Source organism: Leucoraja erinacea, chromosome 3 (genome assembly GCF_028641065.1).
Source record: "Leucoraja erinacea ecotype New England chromosome 3, Leri_hhj_1, whole genome shotgun sequence".
Lineage (NCBI taxonomy): Eukaryota > Metazoa > Chordata > Chondrichthyes > Rajiformes > Rajidae > Leucoraja > Leucoraja erinaceus.
Genome location: NC_073379.1, coordinates 65,080,401 through 65,105,578, shown reverse-complemented (window position 1 = coordinate 65,105,578; position 25,178 = coordinate 65,080,401). Strand labels below are relative to the sequence as shown.

Here is a 25,178-nt window from a genome sequence, read left to right as displayed (position 1 = left end):
CAGTATTTCTGTCCAAAATATTAACATGTACATGACAATTATTCTTAAAAGAAAACAAATTCAGTGTATTCCAAGGGGGAAAAACAGAATTGCTAGACATAAATGCATTTCAATGTGTATCCCGGAGTTCAAAAGTACACAGAAAATGTTGGTATACATTAATGGATCAGGGTGGGGAAATACAATGCACAACTGCAAAATCCATTTTTTTGTTTCATTTTACAACATACAATGACTAATTATACTAGCAATAGGGTTCAACATTTGGAAGATTGAATGATTTGATACCCTCTGAAATTTAATGTAGATAATTTTAATATGCTCCTTTTTAGGAGCATTATTTAGAAAATTCTACAAACGAAAGCCTGCAATTGCTAAATTTGAACAGTAGAATTAAATTGAATAGAAACTGGATCATTTTAAAAACAAATATATGATGCTGGTAGGACAGATCAGCAAGTAGTTAATAAAACATTAAATAATTAGGCATGGAACTTGAGCATGCACTTAAAGGATTAAGGATGCAGCAGCCTCTACCTACAGCCAGACTGTATTTCAATCTTTTTTTTAATTTTTAGTTAGTCTAGTTTTGTGTTGGGGGAAATTTTAACTTTTCTATGTGGGGGAGGGGGGCAGGGTAAGGGGGAAACCGTCTCCCAGTCTCTTCCTGGCGGGGACGCGACTATTTCTCCGAGTCACGTTCTCGCCCCCCACCTCGCAGCCTACCAGCTGGATCGGAGCGGCCTTTCCTGCCGGGGACCGGGAACCGGACCAGGGCTGCTACAGCGGCGGCGCAGCGCTGGAGTCACCGCGGAGCGGGCGATGCCTACCTGGGTCGTCGTTTGGAGCTCCGGAGCGTTGGGCCGTTGCTCCAACATCGTGGAGCTCTGGTGCGGAGAGCTTCCAACGCGGGTGGCGCTGAACAACATCGTGGAGTCCTGGGGCGCCTTGCAGAGGGCCTACAGCAGCAGTCTCCACCCGGCGCGGCCTGCGGACTTTGGAAGCCACCGACTCCGGTAGGAGGGGGCCGACTCTGGTGTCCACGCCGCTGAGGACGTCCCGCAGCCCCGACGTCGGACTTGTATCACCCCGGCGAGCGGTCCTGGACATCGGGCCGCCCGTAGCTGCAACTGCGGAGGGCTTGGGGAGGCCCTGACCACGAGGAACAGTGGAGGAAGAGGCTGACTTTGGTGCCTTCCCACACAGTGGGAAACTTTGATTCTGCTGTGTGGGGATGTTTTATGTTAAATTCTATAGTGTGTGTTCTTTATACCCTTTCTGGCTTAAACCCTCCCTTCACCACCTCCAGTTTAAATTCCAGTTGGAATATTTTGGAGGACCCAAGAACCAAGATACTATTACGTGGATAGACTAAAGGAGTTGGGGTCGGGCTCATGAGTGAGCAAAGTTGCACGGTGATTTGACAAAAAGTTGGGGGGGGGAGGGGGAAATCACAATAACAGCCTTTTTATTTGACCCATGCATCAAGTGAATTTATAAAATAGCCAGAGGTGAGAGAAAAATTAAAATTTAGAATTCACTGCGTGACAAGTCAGTTGGTACAGATCAAATAAGAAAACCAAGAGAAAACATTGTCAGGACACTGGAAAAGGAGATCAGCAAAAAAAGGGATTGTTTTTCTTAGGCTGGTATTGATATGGATCAAGAACTACTAGACATGATTTGACTATTATAGATGTCCCCTTCCTTTATTTAACAGAGGGGATTATGTGCCTAAGGAATCTTCCTTTGCACAAAAATTCAAAGAGCAGTATGTAGCATTATTTCCTATGCAATAATTAGTTTGGTGCATGTGCCATGATGGTGGAGGAAGAGGCAGAGGGAGGACAAAGCATTCGTTAAACAACCCAACTCACAAGGGGTTTTCAGTGGATCCAGGTCACTCAAGACGTCACCAGTCAGTTCCAGAGTGGGAACTGTCTGCCCTCCCAGTTTAGAGTAGTTCCCCATGCAGTGGCATCACAGCCTATTTATTCCCAAGTCGGCAACTCGCTGTCCAATGTCATTACACTTTTACGCACTGTTTAAGTTGGCAGAAGCAAGCGCTTTTTACCTGGTGTTAATTTGTGTTCAATTGCATTTCTATTAACCATATTATGAGAATTAATTATGTGAAAGTTGATATAATTGCCATGCTTCCCTTCAAAAATGAAAAGTGAAAAATAAACAGGATGCTCTGGGCCATATTAAATCTCCACAAACAGAAGATAAAATATTTCCTCTGGAATCATGCTAAAGCAGGCATTGGTGCATTTAGAAGAGAGGGCTTGAAAGTGCAGGAAAGAAGGACCATTCATAAAAGGTGATAGGCCCCCGATGGCAAGCATAGCATTTCTCTATTCTGCTCACCTGCTGTAGAAGCTGGTGAGCAGTATGGAAAAAGATGCAAGGTTAGAACCTCTTAGATTTGAATACATTGACAATGAAATGAGATACTGTCGTCACAATTTTAAAAGGATTTCATAGGTGTCTACATATTTGGGAATAATCAGGTCATTAGGGCAGCACAAGCATAGTTACAAGTTTATTGAGCCCACAAAAATCAGAAAAATCATTAGAAAATTAGCTCCATATTTCCACCAGCTAATATAACATTGAAAGAAGTGTTAAAGAAGTAATATCCATTAGTGTTAAATTCTCAATATTTTGAAACTGTAATAAAAGTAGTGAAGAATATATTTCTGATCTTTGTGTGTGCAAGGAATAACACCCCATCTTCCAAATGGGCTCATTAATCTTCTGGAATTGACCGACTTTCACAATTTTCAGTACAAGGCTGAAATGGCAGGTCTTTTCCGTCAATTCTCATCCAGTGGTTTCAAGTGTTGTCTGCCACCTTTAGCCTTTGTTACTCGCTCCCTCCTACCATCAGTCAACTTTGCCACTACAGTAAACCCTTGTTATAATGTATCGGGGGTGGGGGGGGGAGGGTAAATGGTGTCCATTAGCGCCGCTGTCCACTATAACCAAGTAAGCCAATAGAGGCAGGAGTAGGCCATTCGGCCCTTCGAGCCAGCACCGCCATTCACTATGATCATGGTTGATCATCCACATTCAGTACCCCGTTCCTGCCTTCTCACCATATCCCCAGACTCTGCTATCTTTACAGACTAAGAGTATCATTGTAGAAAGTAGTAGAAACACAGATGCTGGTTAATAAACAAAAGAACACAGTGATGGAGCAACATCTCTGGAGAGCATGGATAGGTGATGTTTCAGGTTGAGCCCGTCTTCAAACTCTGGTGGGCAAGGGAGAAGCAAGGATCAGCGGAGTCATTAGTCACAACCTGCCAGAGCACAGATAAGGATCAGTGGTAGCAGTTGCAAGCGCGGCCTGAGGAAGCTGTGTGGGTCAATTGTGGTGGCAGTAGATGGCGTGGAAGCAGCCAGGGAGGAGGTGAAGGTCCATCTACTATAACCGAAATCCATTAGAGGTCTGTAATAACACGTTTACTGTATGTATCTTGCAAATCTCTCCTACCCTCTATTCTATCAAAGTCACATCTGCATTTGTGGTTGTTAAAAATTATAACTTTTCTCAATTCTGATATTAAGATATTATGATGACTAGAAACTTTGTTCCTTCACCATTTCCCTGCAACATCGTTTTAGATACTGTTCCTAGTGTATATATCATTTTTAGATAGCTGGCATCCCTGATCGGCAGAGAAATTAGATATCCATTTCTTATTCTTGGTTGAATATCCTATTTGCTTGGCCCCAAATCTCCCAGAGACAAGCGTAACTTAATTCCGGAATTTAATAACGCGTCCATATTGAATGAACACACACAGTCCAGGCACATTGCCGTGGCAGGTACATACAAATCCCCTCCCCGTTCACACCTAACCAACAATTAACTTAGTTGTGGGACTAATAATACACTGCAGAATTAAGTGAAGATGTCATAATGTACAAATATTCAGTTTTAGTTTTAGAGATACAGCACGGAAACAGGCCTTTCGGACAACTGAAGCCATGTCGACCATCAATCACCCATACACCAGTTCTATGTTATCCCACTTTCGCATACTGCGCACAAGGGGTAATTTACAGAAGCCAATTTACCTGGGTCAAACCAGGATTAAACCTGGGTCTCTGGCGCTGTGAGGCAGCAGTTCTACAGCACAGTGCACTAAGGTTTCAGACACAGAAATCTGAATCAAGATGTTCAATTTACTGACTTTGTCCCCCAAACCTTACAGTAGAATAATAGGATTCAGGCGTTCTCTAAACAACACTTTTCCCCCCCAAAAAGTAGTAAAAGGAATTTTTGAATAGCACTGCAGGCCCGAGGGACCAAATGGCCTACTAATTTCAGTGTCTGCACTTGTAACCTAGTTATTCAGAGCTTTGATCACCATTTCTGAAGTAGTCTTTCTATACACAACCCACCCATCTATAATTGAAATGGAATGAAAGTATGCTTTGCGAGTGCGGGAGGTTGTACCTTTTAAATATAAAACACTGTAATTCTACTGAATTATCAATAGACATTAGGTGCCGGAATAGGCCATTCGGCCCTTCGGTAATGGCTGATCATCCACAATCAGTACCCCGTTCCTGCCTTCTCCCCATATCCCCCGACTCCGCTATCTTTAAGAGCTCTATCTAACTTGCTCATGAAAGCATCCAGTGAATTGGCCTTCACTGCCTTCTGAGGCAGAGAATTCCACAGATTCACAACCCTCTGTGCGAAAATGTTTTTCCTCATCTCCGTTCTAAATAGCTTACCCCTTATTCTTGAACTGTGGCCCCTTGTTCTGGACTCCCCCAACATCGGGTATGTTTCCTGCCTCTGGCGTGTCCAAACCCTTAATAAATTAATAAATAAATACGGCGCAGATTGTTTTATGGTTTACTCTCAATTGAACTAGATAGCCAACTCCCTGTCCACCTCTATTTTACACGTATTTAAAAACAACGTTTCATTGCTTTATCACATACAAATACAAAAGGAGTTTTAAAACACTTCACATTGAATGAGCCAAGTCCAGTCCATGAAGTAAATTATTTCTGGAGTAGTTAATAACTAACCAGAAACATGAATAAAGCATTGTTTCTTTATATTTTAAAAAATCATGGTTTTCTGCATCCTAAAATTCCTTTCCAGTGATAAATCATTGAAGGAAGAGAATATGAAAATTATTCAAACGAGCCTTCAATTCCTCCTTTTATATCTAAACCAAATAATCACATGCAGAAAAAGTGATCAGGAACACAGAGTGATAAAAAATGAAGTGCAATTACATAATATTGCCAACAAAGCATAAAAATATTACCTCCTCGTACAAATCCATTGGTTGTTATAGCAGATGTTGATAGTCCTGTTATGGTGGTAACAACAGTTGCTGTGCCAATGACTAGAAGAGACAGACCTGTTTACAGAAAAATAAAATTCAGGAATTGTTTGAAGCAAGATTCTGAATAATCGATTCTGCAAATTAGAACCACATTGAAGTATGTGCACGAGAAACAGGGAAATATTGATACTTATTTGACATGAACAGGCACTATGAAACACTGGCATTCATTTAATACTAGCATCACTCTACAGAATACAACTATGGTAACCATCTCCTTGCAATATGGTTGAATAATTAAAAGCAAACAAAAAACATTTGAAAAAATATGAAAAATGGAGCCACAACTATGCTGGAATCTCAAATGTCGTTCACCCACATAAATCCAGACATGAAGTAACATTCTCTATGGAATCATTTAAATATATGAATTTGGAAAGGAGGCCTAAATTATTTACTCAAATTTTTTTTAAAAAGTTAAAAATCTGGAAAATAAGAAATCACACTGAAGGTATACTGACAGATAGATCTCAAGGTAAATCAAAACACGTTAAATAGGTAGTTCAAATCTTTCAAAGGGCTTTTATTGTCACATATACCAATTAAGATAAAGTGATATGCGATACCATACAGCCATTCAAAAAAGGCAACAAAACACATAAATACATAGAAGGTAAAAAAGTTCTATCTTCTTCATCTTTATTTTCCCGCAGCCGGGGCAGTCGAACCATCGGTCTGGGCGATCAAAGCTCCCGCAGCTGGCGGTCGAAGCTCCCACGTCAGGTCGATCGAAACTCCTGCATCAGGATGGTTGAAACTCCCGCGGCTTGGCACTCCCCATGTCGGGTCTCTGACCAGAGACCCGCAGGCTCTGCGATGCAAGTCCACCCACGGTTGGAGCTCCGAGGTCGATCGCTGGCAAAGGGATCGCGGGCTCTGCGATGTTAAAGTCCTGCAGGTTCCCGCGGTGGAGCTCTTAAAAGTCAGTCTCCAGCAGAGGCCGCCAACTCCTCGATGTTAGGCCGCAGTGTAGACGGAGATACGATATCGGGAGGGGGGGGGGGGGGGTAAGTAAAAAGAAAAAAAGAAAAAAAAGCGACTCCGTCGAGGTAAGAGATTAGAAAAAGTTTCCTCTAACCCTCCCCCCATAAAACAAGCTAAAGAACACTAAAAACATACATTTGACACATACAATTTAAACACAAAGGAAAGGACAGACAGACTGTTGGCGAGGCAGCCATCGTTGGTGCCACCCGTCAGCACCGGCTCAGTTGCCGAAGGGGTTGTTTCAGTGCTGCCTTTATAACTCCACGTAACCCAAAGCAACAGGCTTACCAAGCCATTTTAGAAAAATCCTTTTCCTGTCTCCCACATAACCAAAACCTCAGCCCCATATTAACCTTGTGCTTGTCTTTGAGAATAGGTACAACATATGAGTGAATGTCCAATATTTCTTTATTTCTATTTATGTACACAAATGGAGTGAAAGTTTACACGTTGCAATTAAAATGTATTATGCCCAATATACAGCCACTTTAATTTGTAACTGTAATATTGCCTAATCAAGTAGAAATGGTTGCTGTGTTCCACACAGTGCATCAGTATACATTTACTGCCATAAAATATGGCCAACTGATTGAAAACTGTAGCTTGTAGATAAATTAGATTGTGTCAGGGAAATGCTTGCAAGAACTTTCAGCAAATGTAAAAAATATAGCTTTTAGCCCATGTATAGAGGCGGGGGAAAGAAAGCATACCATAAAAGGCAGCAAGAGCAGCAATTATCAAACTCAATAATAAAGTGAAATTTAGCACTAAATATCAAAATAACCAAAATTACATCACTAAAACTAAAATTCAATTGATTATGCTACCCACGAAATATAGGGCGAGAAAAAAAAAAAAAAAAAAAAAAAAAACAGGGATAGGCCATCCAGTTCTTCAGGTCTGCCCTGTTATTTAACAAGTTCCTGGTTGATCTTTCACCTTAGATTACCCATATCCCTGGACTCCCTGACTATTTACTAATCGCTGTCACAGATCAATATACAAATTGCTGTTGCCATTTTCTTTGCTCCGATGTAAACAACCAGGGAGAGGGTCGGCCGGCAGCCCTGGACTGGTGGCCCCAGACTTGCAGCCAGCCCGGGGGGGGGGGAGATGCGTTGGCTCCGGCTCGGCCTCTCCTGCCGAGTTGACTGACAGCCGGTCCACACTGGCTGTAGGCCTGATGCCAGTGTCCAGTCGATCCGGGGCTGTCGGTTGGGCCGGCGGGACGGGTGGAGTTGGGCTGGAGTTGACGCTTCTTCTCCACGCTGGCTGTAGGCCTGGGGCCGGCACTGCTACGGGCCGGTGTCCCGTCGGTCCGGGTTCCAGTCGGTCGCCGGCCGCCCCTGGATGGAGGGTGGGGAGCGAGGGTTCAGTGGCTGTTCGGCGACGCTGGGGACCCGGGTTCAATCCTGGCTGTGGATAGGGCACGGGTCTGTACACACGCAGCAGCTGATCTGCAGAGAATGGTTATCGCGAGTGTCCACACCTGGCTGTAGGCCTGATGCCGAGAGTAACTAACATTGCAATTTATTAAATAGGTGCAGTAACAACTTCACCGGATTGAACAGAGACAAGGAAAATCGTGTCTGCCTAATTTGTTAGATTTATTTGAGTTTGTGACTGATGAAACAGACAAAAAGGAGTAACCGGCAGGGACGGGTGGATTTTTTTTTCGGTCCTTGGGTTCACCTGGAGGTTGAACGCTCCGGTCAGTCTCCGCCCCATTCATAAAAGAGAAGGTGAGGGTATATTGGCTGTTAATAATTGACAATATGCCTGGGGCCGGCTACTGCTACGGGCCTCTGGTTCCCCGTCGGTCCGGGTTCCACCGGTCCCCTCTCCCGCCCCTGGATGGAGGGTGGGGGCTTCGAGGGTTCAGTGGGCGATGTTCGGCGACGCTGGGGACCCGGGTTCGATCCTGGCTGTGGATAGGGCACGGGTCTGTACACACGCAGCAGCTGATCTGCAGAGAATGGTTATCGCGAGTGACCCATGACCTGGGCATGCGCAGTCGGAATACCGAACTCGCTTATTGTCTAAATACCGAGAGTAACTAACAATTTATCAAATAGGTGCAGTAACAACTTCACCGGATTGAACAGAAACAAGGAAAATCGTGTCTGCCTAATTTGTTAGATTTACCGCCCTTTGAGTTTGTGACTGATGAGCTCCAATAGACAGCGACCCCCAAAAGCAGGAGATCCCAGAGACCCACAGCCAGCAGTAGCCCAGCCCCGCTCCAACTCCAGAGGAACACGTAGGGGCAGAAGCTGATGGTGTGCAAGGTGTTCTTGGGGTGGCGCAGCTCGGGCTGTGGGCGAACTGCCACTTGTCGCCGTAGCGGCCCATCGGGGAGAGGATTCTTCTGGAGTTGGAGGGGGAGGGGGGTATTGTGCTGTTTGATCGCCCTCTGCTATCCCAGGGACAGGGAGACACAGCGGCTTTTTAAGACTGGTGGGCAATCACTTCCAAAGTTCTGCCCACACAGTTAGTAGACCTCTCCTACACTGCATTTCATACTAACATTTATTCTGCAAAAAAAAACCCTACATTGAAGACTCAAACTCGCGACCGAGTAACTGCCGGGATCAAGGCGCAAACTCGCGACCTTGCGGATATGAGCCGAGCACTCTACCACTGAGCCAGCCATTAAAACCTACGCTAAAAAATTTCCATTCCGAAGACCGACAAATTCTGAATTACGAAAAGTGTCTGGTCCCAAGGCTTTCGGATAAAAGGTTGTGCACTTGTATTTGGAAAGTGTTGGTTTAGATCCTCTAAAGGTTGATCAACAAGGGTAGAATTATTTTTTCCACTTTCGCCTTCTATTTTAAAAACGTTTTCAAGCTGGCAGGCTATAACTACTGGAGTACTGCAGGGATTGATGCTTGGGCCCCCAGCTGTTTATAACCTCTACAAATTTGGCCAAGAAAAGGATGCATTTCTTCACTCTGGGATTAAAAATTCCAAATAATAATAATCCAGAGGGCATTGGAGGCTTGGTTATGTTTATTGAAACACTGAGATTTCTGGAGATTAAAAAGATTTCAAGAGACATAGATATTGTGCTGAAAATGGCAGCGTGAAAGATTAGTCGTGAACTTAAGGAGGTTCAAGGCTGATATGTCCTACACCTGCCCCCTTTTGTTATTTTCTTACATTTCCACTAATACAAACTGATATTGAAATAACCAATGGCACAGATTTGAATATATCTACTGCTTATTTCAAAATCAGTTAACAGATAAAGGCCAAAATCAGGGAACACTTCAATTTGGATTTAGAGATACATTAAAAAAAATATTAAAGTGAAAATAAAATGTAAACCATTATCACTTCCAATATGCCTTCATATTCAACATCTAATGCAATATCTCACTTCCATACTATTGACTTTACCCAATAGCAATCAAACGTTTTATCATAATTCCTCCCTCACATTAAAAATTAAACATGTGCATAAATGAAGCAGCACATCGGTACTATAAACAATAAAAAAAGTTGTTACAATACATAAACAAACAACTTGGACCAACTCCACATGGATGTTTCTCTACCAATATAATATTGAATGCATTTCCTGCAGGCTCCCCATTACCCCTTTAATATTCCCTCTTTTAAAAGGATTCCCCCCTCAAACAATTTGGGGGACAACATTTGTACAGTGAAAATGTTCACATTCCTGGAAGCTTCATTTAAAGCAAGGTATTTGTGAGGTTTTCCAGAGAGACTTAGCTGTCAAAAGATATGAACACCAATGGTGGAGCACAATTACACACACAACTGCTTAAAGGGCAGGAGAATACTGCAAATCTCTGAACACGAGAGTTTAAAAACAAGGATGTCATGGCGGGGGTGGGGGGGTGGATGGAGAACAACCAATACTTTAAGAATCATTGCGTTTGGTGCAGAGATGGGCAAAAGTTTTGGAACATTTCCAGTTGAAGTTGGAAAGAAAGAGACTAGCTAGAAAATACATTGGAATAATCAAGCCCTCGCATAAAAAAAAGTAATGAAGGGCTTCAGCTGTAGACAAACTGAGGCATGGCTTAGAGTTATGGTACTGCATGAATATGGTCACTAAAACAAGCTAGGCATCTAATAATGCAAAATCCAAAATGTTTAAAAATGAATTCCAAGCATCAAATTCCAAAGATACTTCTTTAAGAATACATATGTGCAAATTTTAATCCATAGAAAGCTAAGTAACATATTTTAATCAACAAAATACGACTCAACTTGCATTATTAATCCGGATAGAGCTAGGACATAATCTTTTCCGGATAAATCAGTTCTCTTAATACTGCTTTGCTTTGGAAAACTGCTCCTTTAATTAATGTTTCAAGAATAGGGATTTGCAACAACAATGGAGTGTTTTGAAATAGGAATATCTCAATTAAAATATCAAGTAAATGTTTCCAAGCAGCTCACAATGTTAAACTTAACCTGATAAAACATCTTATTAACAAAATCTCCCACAGTTTTGTCCCCATTTTGCAAAGATGAAGACCCTGAACACAAGGCAAACTGAAAACATTGCCTGTAATTATTCCCCAACAAGTTGGAATGAATGTAATAACCATGTTCATGCAACAAGACCAACGTAATTTTTGTACATGCAAGATGTTTGAGTGAAGGTTCAATTCTTGCATATTTTGCCCTCAGTACATGAACTGTGCCGTTACTAATGCCACACATTAATTGTGCGGCTGTGTATCACTTGTGCACGGCAGTAATTGTGCTGGCTCGTAATTATTTCACGACAAACTGTACTATAAACATCCATCAACCAAGATCAGGAAAGTGAACCAGGTGTTACATAAATTAATCACTTGCATTTGAAATAAGGCTCAGTTAAGCACCAGCCCACAACAAATATTTGTTTTTACTTGCCTATCCCAGCGTGGCCAACAATCCATGACAAACGTATGAAGAGCATCACCCCCCAGATATTTAGCATACATCGCACCTAGTGGATAGTGAAAATTTCCATGAGAAAAGCTTGATGATCACATTCCACATTTTAACCAAACTAGAGTTAATAAATCGAAGAGGCAGCGAATTATCCAGATCATTATGGTTATAGTCTTTTCAGCCACGAATAACAAAATATAGCAGATTGCCCAACTTGCCCAAGGAAGTAAAATAGTCATTGATGAACAGATCCAAATAGTACATACTTTTGCAAAGAAAACTTCAAAGATATCGAATAAAAGCCATGTCTACAAACCAGGTCCAGAATGTGTTACTTGGGTGCATGCATGAAATAATTACTGTGCTGGAATAGTCTTTGAATATTTTGAATGTTTTTCTGCATGGTTTGTGGTGGAAAGAAAAGAGAGAGATTCAGGTGTTTTTTTTGGGGGGGGGGGAGGGGGTGGGGGAGAAATCACATTTAATGGAAGGAGGCACTGTATTTGAAGGATGTTATATTTTGCCATCTACATAATGGCTGTATTCAGAAAGCACAATAAGATTTACCAAAACTGGGCCAAATACAAGTCTCTGGATTGCTAACTGCTGTCCCACTAGGTTACCCACAAACATGGACACTGAACCATTGAATATTTTTTCTAAATCCAGTCAAATTTACAGAACATATACAAATCAAAAAAGAAAATTCTTCTAAAATTTCAGTTCCTGCATCTCAAAAAATTTGGGTGAAGAAAATATACGAACCACTTGGAAAAAACTAAATAAGATAGGGAAGTGTCAGACAGTTTCATGTATTACAGAATTTCCAGTTGACGTTTTGAATCGGAGGTATGTTAGAATATACTTATGGGGTATTAAATGGTCAAATTTAGATTGCATTACCAAAATCTCTGCAATTATTGTATGACTTGGTTGACCTTTTACACTGTAGTCAATATCACTGGCTTTATGTTTGCATGGGTTTGCTAACAATCTTTCTGGCAGTTAATTAGCATTGCGAAATTTCTATTTATGTAATGATTTTGGAACGCTTTAATGCAGAAGAAATGCAATGAGATTTGGATTTTTACCAAACCTATCCATATTCACTTAAACAAACAAAAAAATTGTTTGGAGTTTAAATGAATCAATTTGTATTCATTTATACTGAAATTGCCATAGTCATGCTCAGTCTAACATTATTTTGAATAAGTACGTTAGGGTCAGTTACACCACATAGAGACGGAGCCATTCCCAATCAAAAACTGAATATGCTGGGGTTTGGGTACTTGGAAAAATGGAAGATGTCTGTGAAAATGTCCGTGAAACCTGCTTCACTTAGGGTGACAAAAAATGTTGGAGAAACTCAGCGGGTGCAGCAGCATCTATGGAGCGACGGAAATAGGCAACATTTCGGGCCGAAACCCTTCTTCAGACTGATGTGAGGGTGGGGAAGAAGAAAGAAAGAGGAGGAGCCAGAGGGCTGAGAAGGGAGGAGACAGTAAGGACTACCTGAAATTTGAGGTCAATGTTCATACCGCTGGGGTACAAACTGCCCAAGCGAAATATGAGGTGCTGCTCCTCCAATTTTCAGTGGTCTTTACTCTGGCCGTGGAGAAGCCAAGGACAGAAAGGTCGGATTCAGAATGGGAGGGGGAGGTGAAGTGCTGAGCCACCGGGAAATCAGGTTAGTTATTGCGAACCGAGCGGAGGTGTTCTGCGAAGCGGTCGCCAAGCCTACACTTGGTCTCATCAATGTAGATCAGCTGACATCTAGAGCACCGGATGCAATAGATGAGGTTGGAGGAGGTGCAGGTGAACCTCTGTCGCACCTGGAACGACTGCTTGGGTCCTTGAATGGAGTCAAGGGGGGAGATAAAGCGACAAGTGTAGCATTTCTTGCGGTTGCAAGGGAAAGTGCCCGGAAAGGTGGTGGTTCAGGTGGGAAGGGACAAATTGACCAGGGAGTTACGGAGGGAGCGGTCTCTGCGGAAAGCAGACAGGGGAGGAGATGGGAAGATGTTGCAAGTGGTGGGGTTACGTTGGAGGTGGCGAAAGTGACAGAGGATTATTTGTTGTTCGTGACAGCTGGTAGGGTGGAAGGTGAGAACTAGGGGAACTCTGCCCTTGTTACGAGTGGGGGGGGGGGGGAGGATGGGGAGAGAGAGCAGTGTCACAGGGTAGCGAAGAAACCCTGGTGAGAGCCTCATCTATGGTAGGAGAGGGAAACCGCCGTTCCCTGAAGAATGATGACATCTCCGATACTAAGGGTGACATAATTTGCAGGGAGCTGGAGACCCATGTGACATGAATGGCTCCAGGCTGTCTGAAGCGTGGGAAGTGGTTGCAGAAGGTTTCTGTCCAGATGGCCCACAAGTTGCCAAGATGTCTGGGATTCTGCCAATGCAGCTATGCCCTGATGCTAAAGGCATGCTTGTGATTGGTATGTCTTCAACTATGTTTCAGTACCTTCCTGCTGGCACTTGTGCTTGGTCCAGAAAGTGGCCTCACCAAAGATATTTATTTATCTAATGTAATATACATCAATGATCTGGATGATGGTGTGGTAAATTGGATTAGTAAGTATGCAGATGATACTAAGATAGGTGGTGTTGTGGATAATGAATTAGATTTTCAAAGTCTACAGAGAGATTTAGGCCATTTGGAAGTGGGCTGAAAGATGGCAGATGGAGTTTAATGCTGGTAAGTGTGAGGTGCTACATCTTGGCTGGACAAATCAAAATAGGACGTACATAGTAAATGGTAGTGAACTGAGAAACGCAGTTAACAGAGGAATCTAGGAATAACTACGCATAGTTCCCTGAAAGTGGAATCTCATGTAGATAGGGTGGTAAAGAAAACTTTTGGTGTGCTGGCCTTTATAAATCAGAGCATTGAGTATAGGTTGGGATGTAATGTTAAAACTGTACAAGGCATTGGTGAGGCCAATTCTGGAGTATGGTGTACAATTTTGGTCACCAAATTATAGGAAAGATGTCAACAAAATAGAGAGAGTACAGAGGAGATTTACCAGAATGTTGCCTGGGTTTCAGCAACTAAGTTACAGAGAAAGGTTGAACAAGTTAGGTCTTTATTCTTTGGAGCACAGAAGGTTAAGGGGGGACTTGATAGAGGTCTTTAAAATGATGAGAGGGATAGACAGAGTTGATGTGGATAAGCTTTTTCCTTTGAGAGTAGGGAAGATTCAAACAAGAGGACATGATTTGAGAATTAAGGGACAGAAGTTTAGGGGTAACATGAGGGGGAACTTCTTTACTCAGGGAGTGGTAGCTGTGTGGAATGAGCTTCCAGTGGAAGTGGTGGAGGCAGGTTCGATTTTATCATTTAAAAATAAATTGGATACGTATATGGACAGGAAAGGAATGGAGGGTTATGGTCCGAGTGCGGGTAGATGGGACTAGGGGAGAATAAGTGTTCAGCATGGACTAGAAGGGCCGAGATGGCCTGTTTCCGTGCTGTAAATTGTTATATGGTTATATGGCAATGGTAATGTTTCTTTAGTTAATGGAAGTGTTTCTCCCCAAGTGCTATGTGTCGAAACTGTCATGTACTGTTGTATAATTGGACCTAAGAGTTGTCATTCTATGTATTCTGCAGCCGGTATCAGTAATTGGCTTGTAGGGGTTGCCTCCCCCAAGTACATTCGCACCCTTAGTTCGGAAGGGTATAAAGGGGTGGGGAGTACATTGGGCTGTGCCAATTGTCTTTAGTCTGTTCTATTTGCGCGAGGCTGTTTTGGGCTCGGGTAAGTGGCTCTGAGGATCGGTCCCGCGGTATACAATAAAATAGAGTAGGAATTGCAGTGTTTGTATTCGGTGTTTGATGAACCAGACTAGGGGGGTAGTTTAAATCCGGAATTAACACAACCACCCATTTACACAAAAAAAATCAGCTGCCCCATTACAGATCATTCCATATAACCATCAACTCTGCAATCTCCTCCCTTCCACACCTCCCACAAAGTCAGTTCTGTGCACCCGTTTCTTTTATGTGCAAACAATTCTCTTAAATTTGTGATGCAGGGAACAAAAATGAGAGAAATTTACCTAATCGCCTTGCGTTGTGTCCAATGCAAATTATGGAAGGTGAAATTATAATTAATATCACACTTAGTAAAATGGTGAATGGAAGTTTATTTTTTGCACAACTGGCTATTTTGCTTATATTTGTTCGAGGGCACACAATGCAGTTTATTCCTGGCAGTTAATACCTACAAATGCAACTGTTGCTGAAGTAATACAAGTTTTTAAATTATCACAGGACAGTACATCTTCAAATCCCAAGTATTAGTAGTTGTAAAAAACGATTAGTTTTTGTTGCAAACTAATACACCCAGGCACACAAAACTAAATCCATAACCACACATATACCAGAAATCATAAGCTAACAAGTCTTGTTCTAACCCATTCTTATTTATTTTTACATTTGATATTCCAATACGTAGAAACAAAACAAATTAGAAGTTACTTACCAGCACGCCTTTAATCCAGCCAAATTTTACAACACCTTTATTGTCAACAACATGTTTTGAAACAGCACCTTCAGCTGGACTGCTTTCATCTCCATTTACAAAGCCATCCTCAAAAGGCTCCTGAAAGGCAATAAAAGTTGTGAATTTAGTATTAGCAATCCACAATTTATAATGCATGTCAGTATGAATTAAAGATCCATGACACTAAACAATATTTTGCAAGAAATTAAAATGACCCCATGTTATTAATGACTGCCCATTTATTAACCTTTGAAAGAATAAATCCTATTTCGATTAGAGGAAAAATATTAATTTCCTTCAATTTTGATAGCAATGACAAGTCTTACAAATAAATTATTAATATTCAAGAACACACCTGCAGCATCCAAGTTGTGCACAAAGTATATATCATGTTTTACAAAGCAATGATATCTAGCATTTACTTCAGACACAAATCTTGACAGAGAAGTGGTCATCAAATCTGATGAGAAGTGGTCATCAAATGCTTCAAAATGTCTAATTGCAGCAGTAAAAATTAAGTTCATGGTGTCTTGGGGCATGGTTCCATAATTTATTAGTTATAATGTAGTTGTTTGCAAACCCATAGCTATAAAAATCAAGCAACATTCAAGATTCAATTTATTTGTCATTTGGACCCCTTGAGGTCCAAACGAAATGACGTTTCTGCAGCCATACATTACAAACAAATAGACCCAAGACACAACATAATTTACATAAACATCCATCACATCGCTGTGATGGAAGGTCAAAAAAACTTAAACACGTATCTCTCCACTGCACTCCCCTCCCCCCCGATGTCAGAGTCAAAGTCAAAGTCAAAGCCCCCCGGCTGGCAACTGCGATTGTCCCGCGGCCATCAAAGCCACGCCGGGTGATGCAAGGTCGCACACTGGGTTCTTGATGTTAGAGCCCCCGGCGTGCGCTCGCAGAGTCCCGCGGTCATTCCAAGCCGTGCGGGGCGGTGCTGTAAGGCCCCGCTCCAGGAGCTCTTCGAACCCGCAACTTGGGCATCTCGCAACATAACGCAGAAAGATATATTCCTTTCCAACCAATTGCCACTTTTTCCAAACATGCTGCCTCAATTTATTTGTACATTCACAGAATGCAAGAAAATGACCCTAAATGCCAGTGCAATACTACTTACATCCCACCATGTTGCGAAATATTAAAAATAAAAAAGGGGGAAAGTAGTTTAATAGTAAGATTAAACGAGAACTTGCCAGTTTGATGTTTGATCTTTATTTTATGAGGAGTAACGTTAAGGGATTACGTGAAGAACCCGCCAGGACGCATGCGTGTCAATCTTCAAAGCAGCGGTGTGAAATCACAGATAACAGTAAATGAACTGAACATAGTAAGATTAGAGAAATGGGATACCAGTTGAACTTTATGATCGAGGGTGGGCGTGGAGGGCACGTAATCCCTCAACGTTACTCCTCATAAAATAAAGATCAAACTTCAAACTGGTAATTTCTCGTTTAATCTTACTATTTTACTTCGGAGTCACGCGAGTGACTACGTGAAGATTTTAAAGCTCTGTGATTTCATGCCGTGGAAACGAGTCCAGGCGTCATACACAGCATCAGTGGACCAATGATGAGTGAACATTAATATTGCATTCAGTCATGACATAGATATAGACATGTTGATGTTATTAATGAACAATAGTGGGAATCGTAACCTCCCTCAACATGGAGGAAGTATGAACCATACCTATCATAGAGTTTGCAAATACCCCCGATCTGGCAATGGGTTTATTCTGAATATTTGTACAGATTAATAGTTTGACCATACTGCAGCCGCTAGGATGTGGTCCATAACCCTGCTGCTGAGGTATAGCGGTCCTGGTAGAGTGAGACTCAATTTCAATGTTCTGTATATGCCAGACCCATTTAACCCTCTGGAGAAGGTTCGTAGTGATTCCTTCTAACGAGGTTTTCTGTAACTAACAATATTGCTAGTCAGAATCTATGGGGCTCTTAGGGACCTTGACATACTGGTGTAGATGCGTGATCACACGCAACCCAAGGTCCATGGGATATGCAGCTTTCTGACTAGACGATTTTATAAATACATCTTTCCAGCTATATTATGAAGCTTTGGTTTAAAACAGTTAGCCCTATTGCTTCAGTTTAATTGGCATATGCTTTTACTGAATAAAACCAACATATTACCATGGGTAGACACAAAATGCTGGAGTAACTCAGTGGGACAGGCAGCATTTCTGGAGAGGAATGGGTGACGTTTCGGGTCGAGACCCTTCTTCAGACTTTTGTCTTTAAGTCTGAAGAAGGGTCTCGACCCGAAACGTCTCCCATTCCGTCTCTCCAGAGATGCTGTCTATCCTGCCGCGTTACTCTAGCATTTTGTGTCTACTTTCGATTTAAACCAGCCTCTGCAGTTCTTTCTTACACATATTACCATGGGTAATGCATGTCATAAGTGTAGATAATAGTTCATTATTAGGAAACTATTTTAGGAGTGTTAAACAGTTAATGCATTTACCGAGGAAAATGAGGTCATGAGACTGTTTTCAAACAAACCTTCATAAAGTAAAGATGGAAATACATGTTTACAAAATCGTATAGCCAGAAAGCACCAACCAATCAGCATCAGCTATTTTCTTGCAGTTGACTTTTCAAAACTTAGTTTATATTCTGCAATGCACACCTTTCAAATTTATTACGTTTCTAATTCACTTTGACACTCGTCGTAATTAAAAATCCCAGCAAGGATTTAACGTTAAGTTCACACAAAAATGCCTTGAAGGATGTGTTAAGTAAAAAAAAGCCAGTATTTTGGAGCAAGGCATTTTACTTTTTTTTTAAAAAATATAATTCATCTAAATACCAAACTTGTCACTTTAGGGGAAAAAAACAAACAAAAATTCAAAACAAAAATTGGCATTTCTCCAAAAACTATATATCTTCAAAAATACGATTTTTAAAAACAAAAACTGACTAAACATTTTATCAAAATTCTTGTATGGCTGGTGAATGTATATACTGACTACTGGTTTAGATAGTGAATAATTCCTGTTTAAATTTCCCGGCTGCACAAGATGGTTTGAGAAATATTGGTTTAATTGGCCCTAGAGTTTCACAAGGAGATGGGTGTAGGAATGTGCATTCTTGTCATCACTGTAATAGCAACCAAAGACTCTTGTGAAAACGCAGCAAATAAGAACAGGCGATATAGCAGGAACTGGCTGGTAATAAATAGTATTAAAATCATCTGTTAGCACCACTAATAATGAAAATTGTAAATATAATTAATATCTATTCAAGCAAGCAACTATGCCGCACAAATTACATCTAGCTAAATTTAGTTGCAGCTGAATAAGTTACAGCTAGTTGCAATAAGTAAAGACTGTTGAATGAACTGGTAAAGTATTGAGAATGAATTCAGTCATCATTCAATAACAAGGGCAGCAAATGGGAACCTCAAAACTAAACACACATTTTTCTTTCCGCACTATGCAATGTCTCTGAGCTCGTGATTTCAAAATTAGCACAAGGAGATCACTGTAAACTCCTCGTGTATGTGGGTGTCACTTAAATAATAGACAATGAACAAGTGTACAATTGAGAACACTGCTGTGGGAGTACAAAAACCTCCAGTGTATAATATCAGGCTATTGTATAATGAACAACTAGTTTACAGGAAGATAGAAAATATTGTGCATTGTTACAAAATACAATAAATACTTTTTTGCCAAATGTTATCTGATCAGAGTTGCAAGGAAATGAATAAAGAGTTCCACTTAGACAGCTACCCTATAGAATACAAACGTTTATTCAACAAAAACAGGGCTGTAGAAAAGAACGCAGTACAAATAGTATTTGTGAATTGCTCATAGAACACCCAATGTGGAGGTTGTGGTGGGTAGCAGGTACAAAAAGGAAACTAGAACTGTTAACGAGGCAAAAGTTTAGAACAAAAGACCTCATTTGAAAATTCAAAAACAACTTATTTTGAATTCAGTAGATATGGCCCACTCCACATGGGATGTGCTATGAAAAATTATTAACAGTCAAGTATACATCTCAGCTGTTTATCACTACCTGCATCTTAAAATATTTAAAGGCTCTGTCTCCACCATCCTTCAAAGTGATAGTTCAAATAGCTTTGTCTGTTTCAGTAGTCTAGGGTATATAACAGACATAGTCCATCCGAAGGAGTAAGGGGTTCATAAGTTAGGACGAGGGTGATAACCGCAATACTCAGCCTGCCAGTGAATTGGGAAGATTTTGCAGAGAAAGTGGTTTTGCTAAAAGCTTCAGAAATTAAAGGCAATATGATCAGAACAGTCTCACTTGCCAAAAATTCAGACTTGGTCCCAGTTCCTCCACACCTGACACCCCTTGCCAGTGGTTTAGAAGTAGAACAGTCTTCAATAATTTCATATTGGTTGGAAGGAGGAGAATAACAAAGTAAACTGGGAAATAAAGATGGGGTTAAGAAAAGGGAGAGTCTGGGAATAGATTGAAGTGTATATCAATAGAACTTGTGAAATGAGGAATAACTATTATCTACAAAAGAATAAATTCCATTGACATTCTCACAGACTGCTGAAATGCTCTTAGATGGAGTTAAAAAGGAGCAGTGGTCAGCTGGTGTAACTTAGCAGGCCAGACAGTATCATTGGAGAGAAGGAATGGGTGATATTTCAGGTTGAGACCCAAAACGTCACCCATTCCTTCACTCCAGAGATGCTGCCTATCCCGCTAAACTACGCCTGCTTTTTGTGTCTATCATCGGTTTAAACCAGCATCTGCAGTTCCTTCCTACACACAGAGAGTGGCTAGCTGACCATGTTTGGTTCAGACAGTCCCGGGCTGCAATGAAATGGGCCAGCCCCAATTCCATGATAAAAATGATACTGCAGGGAAGATAGAGGCCACCTGGTTCAACCAGCTAGCTTCACTCCAAGTTCACGTCATTGAGAGTGCTCAGTCTTTTCACAATGCGTGTGGCAGAGCACACATTTGCTGTAAACCATGTCAGCGCAAGTTGTCCTGCTGTCCAATGTACTTAACATCAGCATTGGTATTTGGCAGTGTACAGTGCAAACTGTTGCCAGCATCCTGCTCATCAGGAGAAAACAAAATGTCTCCTTGGAATTGTCTGGAGCTGTCTCCGGGGCATCAGTGCAAAACAGCTATATGGGCATGGTTAAAAGTGGAAAAATAGCACACTACTTTGGTTCCACTATAATTTTAAAAAATGGATCTTACAGAATTTAACAGCAAAAAAAATTGAGACAGTGAACAACTAATACATAATATTCATAAATTAGTTAAATTGTTTAATATTGCAAAAAAAAAATCAATTTATGCAGAACCATTCAGGTTTGGGGTGAACAACCATCTTTGAAGAACACGTCATTTCAGCACCTTTAATAGCAATAGTTTTTTTTGGTTTTTAAATTTTTATTTAAGTGTGTTAATGCGGGCTACGCAACAGTATCGAGAAGGTCCCGTCCCAAAACATAATCTGTCCATTCCCCCCACAGATGCTGCCTAATGTGTTGTGTTCTTCCAGCAGTTTGTATTTTGCGAAAGATTTCAAAGTAGTCTAAGCTTTTGCCCACATTAAGGTCTACTTAATTGCATGCAATTTGCATGGCATTGATACCCATCACACCTCTTAATAAGTTAATTGGTTATGATGCTGTTAAATTATTGGCAGAGTCTGGAACATCACATTGCACAAACAGCAATGGTGATCAACAAAGTACTACTAACAGTGATATTTCAGAAGACCACGTCAGTACAAGGGAAGAACTACTCTAAAATTAAACAGTGACTTTTGAATATTTGAAATGGAGATTTGTTCAATATGTTCTGCTCTTTCTTCACAGTCCAGCAAACAATTTCCTTTTCAATTTATTCACTTTACTCTTTGGAAATCATTCAATTTTGCTACCACCACCAAAAACAAATTCCAGATCATAACTTCCTACATCGAAAAATGTTTCTCATCTCATCTTCATTTTTGTAAATCTCAAATCCATGGTCTCCAATTCACAACATCCCAACCAATGTAAAACACTTATTGGAATCATAACTGTGAAACATTCTATGAAATGTCACCTAAATTTTTTCTGATCAGAACAATCCCAATTTTTTCTAGTATTTCCATTTCAATGTTTCATCTTCATCACGCATGGGCCCCAGCTATGCCTGCCTATTTGTCGGTTACGTTGAGCAATCCTTGTTCAATACATACCAGGGCCCCATCCCCGACCTCTACCTCCGCTACATCGACGAGTGCTTTGGTGCCACCTCCTGCACCGGCACACAACTGACTGACTTCATCCACTTCACCACTAACTTCCATCCGGCACTCAAATACACCTGGATCATTTCCGACACTTCCCTACCATTCCTTGACCTCACTATCTCCATTGCAGGTGATAGACTTCTGACCGACATCCACTATAAACCCACTGACTCCCATGGCTATCTGGACTACACTTCTTCCCACCCTGCTTCCTGTAAGGACTCCATCCCCTACTCCCAATTCCTTCCATCTACGCCGCATCTGCTCCACGGATGAGGCGTTCCACACCAGGATATCTGAAATGTCCTCATTATTCAGGGAACGGGGGTTCCCCATCTCCACCATAAATGAGGCTCGCACCAGGGTCTCTTCCATACCCCCCAACACTGCTCTCTCTCCCCATCCCCCCCACTCGCAACAAGGGCAGAGTCCCCCTAGTCCTCACCTTTCACCCCACCAGCCGTCACATACAAAAAGTAATCCTCCGTCAGTTTCGCCACCACCAACGTGACCCCACCACTCGCCACATCTTCCCATCTCCCCCCATATCTGCCTTCCGCAAAGACCGCTCCCTCCATAACTCCCTTGTCAATTCTTCCCTTCCCTCTCGTACCACCCACTCCCCGGGCACTTTCCCTTGCAACCACAAGAGATGCAACACTTGTCCCTTTACCTCCCCCCTCGACTCCGTTCAAGAACCCAAGCAATCGTTCCAGGTGCGACAGAGGTTTACCTGCATCTCCTCCACCCTCATCTATTGCATCCGCTGCTCTAGATGTCAGCAGATCTATATCGGTGAGACCAAGCGGAGGTTGGGCGATCGTTTCGCCGAACACCTCCACTCGGTCCGCAATAACCAAGCTGACCTCCCGGTGGCTCAGCACTTCAACTTCCCCCTCCCACTCCGTCTCCGACCTCTCTGTCCTGGGTCTCCTCCATGGCCACAGCGAGCAGCACCGGAAATTGGAGGAACAGCACCTCATATTCCGTTTGGGGAGTCTGCATCCTGGGGGCATGAACATCGAATTCTCCCAATTTTGTTAGTCCTTGCTGCCTCCTCCCTTTCCTCAGTCCCCCTGCTGTCTCCTCCCATCCCCCAGCCTTCGGGCTCCTCCTCCTTTTTCCTTTCTTGTCCCCCCCCCCTGATCAGTCTGAAGAAGGGTTTCGGCCCGAAACGTTGCCTATTTCCTTCACTCCATAGATGCTGCTGCACCCGCTGAGTTTCTCCAGCTTTTTTGTGTACCTTTCATCTTCATCAGTTTGATAACCTTTCTGCCACTTTTCATAACACCAGTTTGTTTAAATGGTAATGTGCAGAATTGGTTTACTTTAAATTGCTTGTTTATTAAGAGTTGCCAAGACAAATTTATATAATACAATTAAACGGTAAATTGAAGGTGAAAGGCAAGCAAAATAAAATTCAACCAACTTCCTGAGGAAATCAGTTTACAAAAAGTAAGAGGCATCAACTACATTAATAGATCAGGTCAGTTAGCACCATACATGGGAACATTTAATTTACTCTCTTCCTTGGGGTCAAAAACCAGACAAAAATGCTTTGTTCAGCAAGTCTGAATAAAGAAATAGTGAACAATTGCTTAATTTAAAAACACTTAAACGTCGATATTTTCCAAAACACTGTTGTTATGCACTCAAAATACAAAGCAAGCAGCTGGTAAATGCACATTACATGTCGCAGCACTACCATCTCAATCAATTGATGAGAGATGCAAATTGCATCTAGGCATAAATGCAACATGACTGCATTGCCATCTCCAATTATCACATTTCCATCACGACTTAGCACAGTGCAACATAAATGTGTAATGAACACAATCGAGAAAGGTCATCACAGAATGTCTTCAAACTCCTTGGCTCAAGATAACTAATGTTATCATTGCTCCTTTAAGGACAAAGCATCTTGGAGCACCAATTGAAAATAATGTCATTATCAGTTGTAACCTCAAATCTAAACATTATTTGTTCATCGTTGGAAATACAGTAATAGACACAGAGACTTTGGCCCACCGAGTCCATACTTATGATCAGCCACACATTTATACTCATCCTTCATTTTTAGTTTGATTATTCTCACTACATTCCCATCAACTCTCCCCAAATTCTCCCTCTCAGCTACACACCAAGGGCAATTTACAGTGGTCAAGGCATCTACCAACTGATGCTCTGGTGTGAACGGATTTGGGAGAGAACTGTAGCATCCCACAAAAACCCAAATGGTTGCAGGGAGAACATGCAAACTCCTTGCAAATGCACCCAAGGTTATGATTGAATGCTGGTCTCCGGTAATGGAAGGAGGCAGCTCTTCTAGCATTGCCACTGCGCTACCCATGTTTAAATTCTGGATCAAAGACAAGATCCACACAACAATCTTAAGAATTTTCTGTCCATCATAATCTAGGATCATCTGAAATTTGTTGCAAATATAATTTTAACCAATTGAACATTTAATCCAATTACATGGATTTGAAATCTCCCTTTTGTCAAGTTAAAATGGTCATTTGAACTTGTTTGCAAAGTGACCCATCTCCAGAATACAGTCAGCCTCTAATGCAAAACAAATGACAAGTACAAATCTTAATTTCAGAATCATTAACCAACTGGCATTTAAGAAATGTGGCCATAAAGTAACATTAAGATAAAATTACATTATAATTAGACAACTTACCATGTGGTTATACATGGTTCATTGAAGACAAATTGTTTTACGATAACAGTGGTTTATTAAATTTGCTAAAAGAAATCTAAACCCACCACCTGCATAATAAAATTCTGGTGACTTTATAGAATTCTGGAGTTGATTCAGTTGCCAGCATATAAAACTTTGTTTCAATGTTGTGTGATAAGTTATCAAAAGTAGCTACCATTTGCAAAGAAAGCATATATTCAAGATAAATGTTTCAACATACAACTGCTAAGTAGTCTGGCAAATGAGTGCATAATGCAGAACAACTTTTGATTAGAAAGCAATGCAAGATTTTAGGTTACAAGCATACCAAGAGATATTATGGCATGTCTACAAAGGGAATATGGACAAAAGGAAAATCAGAATGTATTGCCCATGATGTAGTTTA

At 41.5% G+C, this 25,178-nt stretch overlaps 1 protein-coding gene across 2 annotated transcripts in view; it reads right to left on the bottom strand.

Annotated features, from left to right (window-relative positions):
• The window catches only part of slc12a2 (solute carrier family 12 member 2), a 140,054-nt gene that overhangs the window by 83,160 nt on the left and 31,716 nt on the right, over window positions 1-25,178 (bottom strand). For both annotated transcript variants that reach the window (XM_055632836.1, XM_055632837.1), the window contains exons 2-4: window positions 15,781-15,900; window positions 11,268-11,343; window positions 5,304-5,399 (exon numbers count right to left, since the gene is read on the bottom strand). In XM_055632836.1, the coding sequence (XP_055488811.1) occupies window positions 5,304-5,399; window positions 11,268-11,343; window positions 15,781-15,900 (292 nt within the window). The remainder of the gene's footprint in view (window positions 1-5,303; window positions 5,400-11,267; window positions 11,344-15,780; window positions 15,901-25,178) is intronic.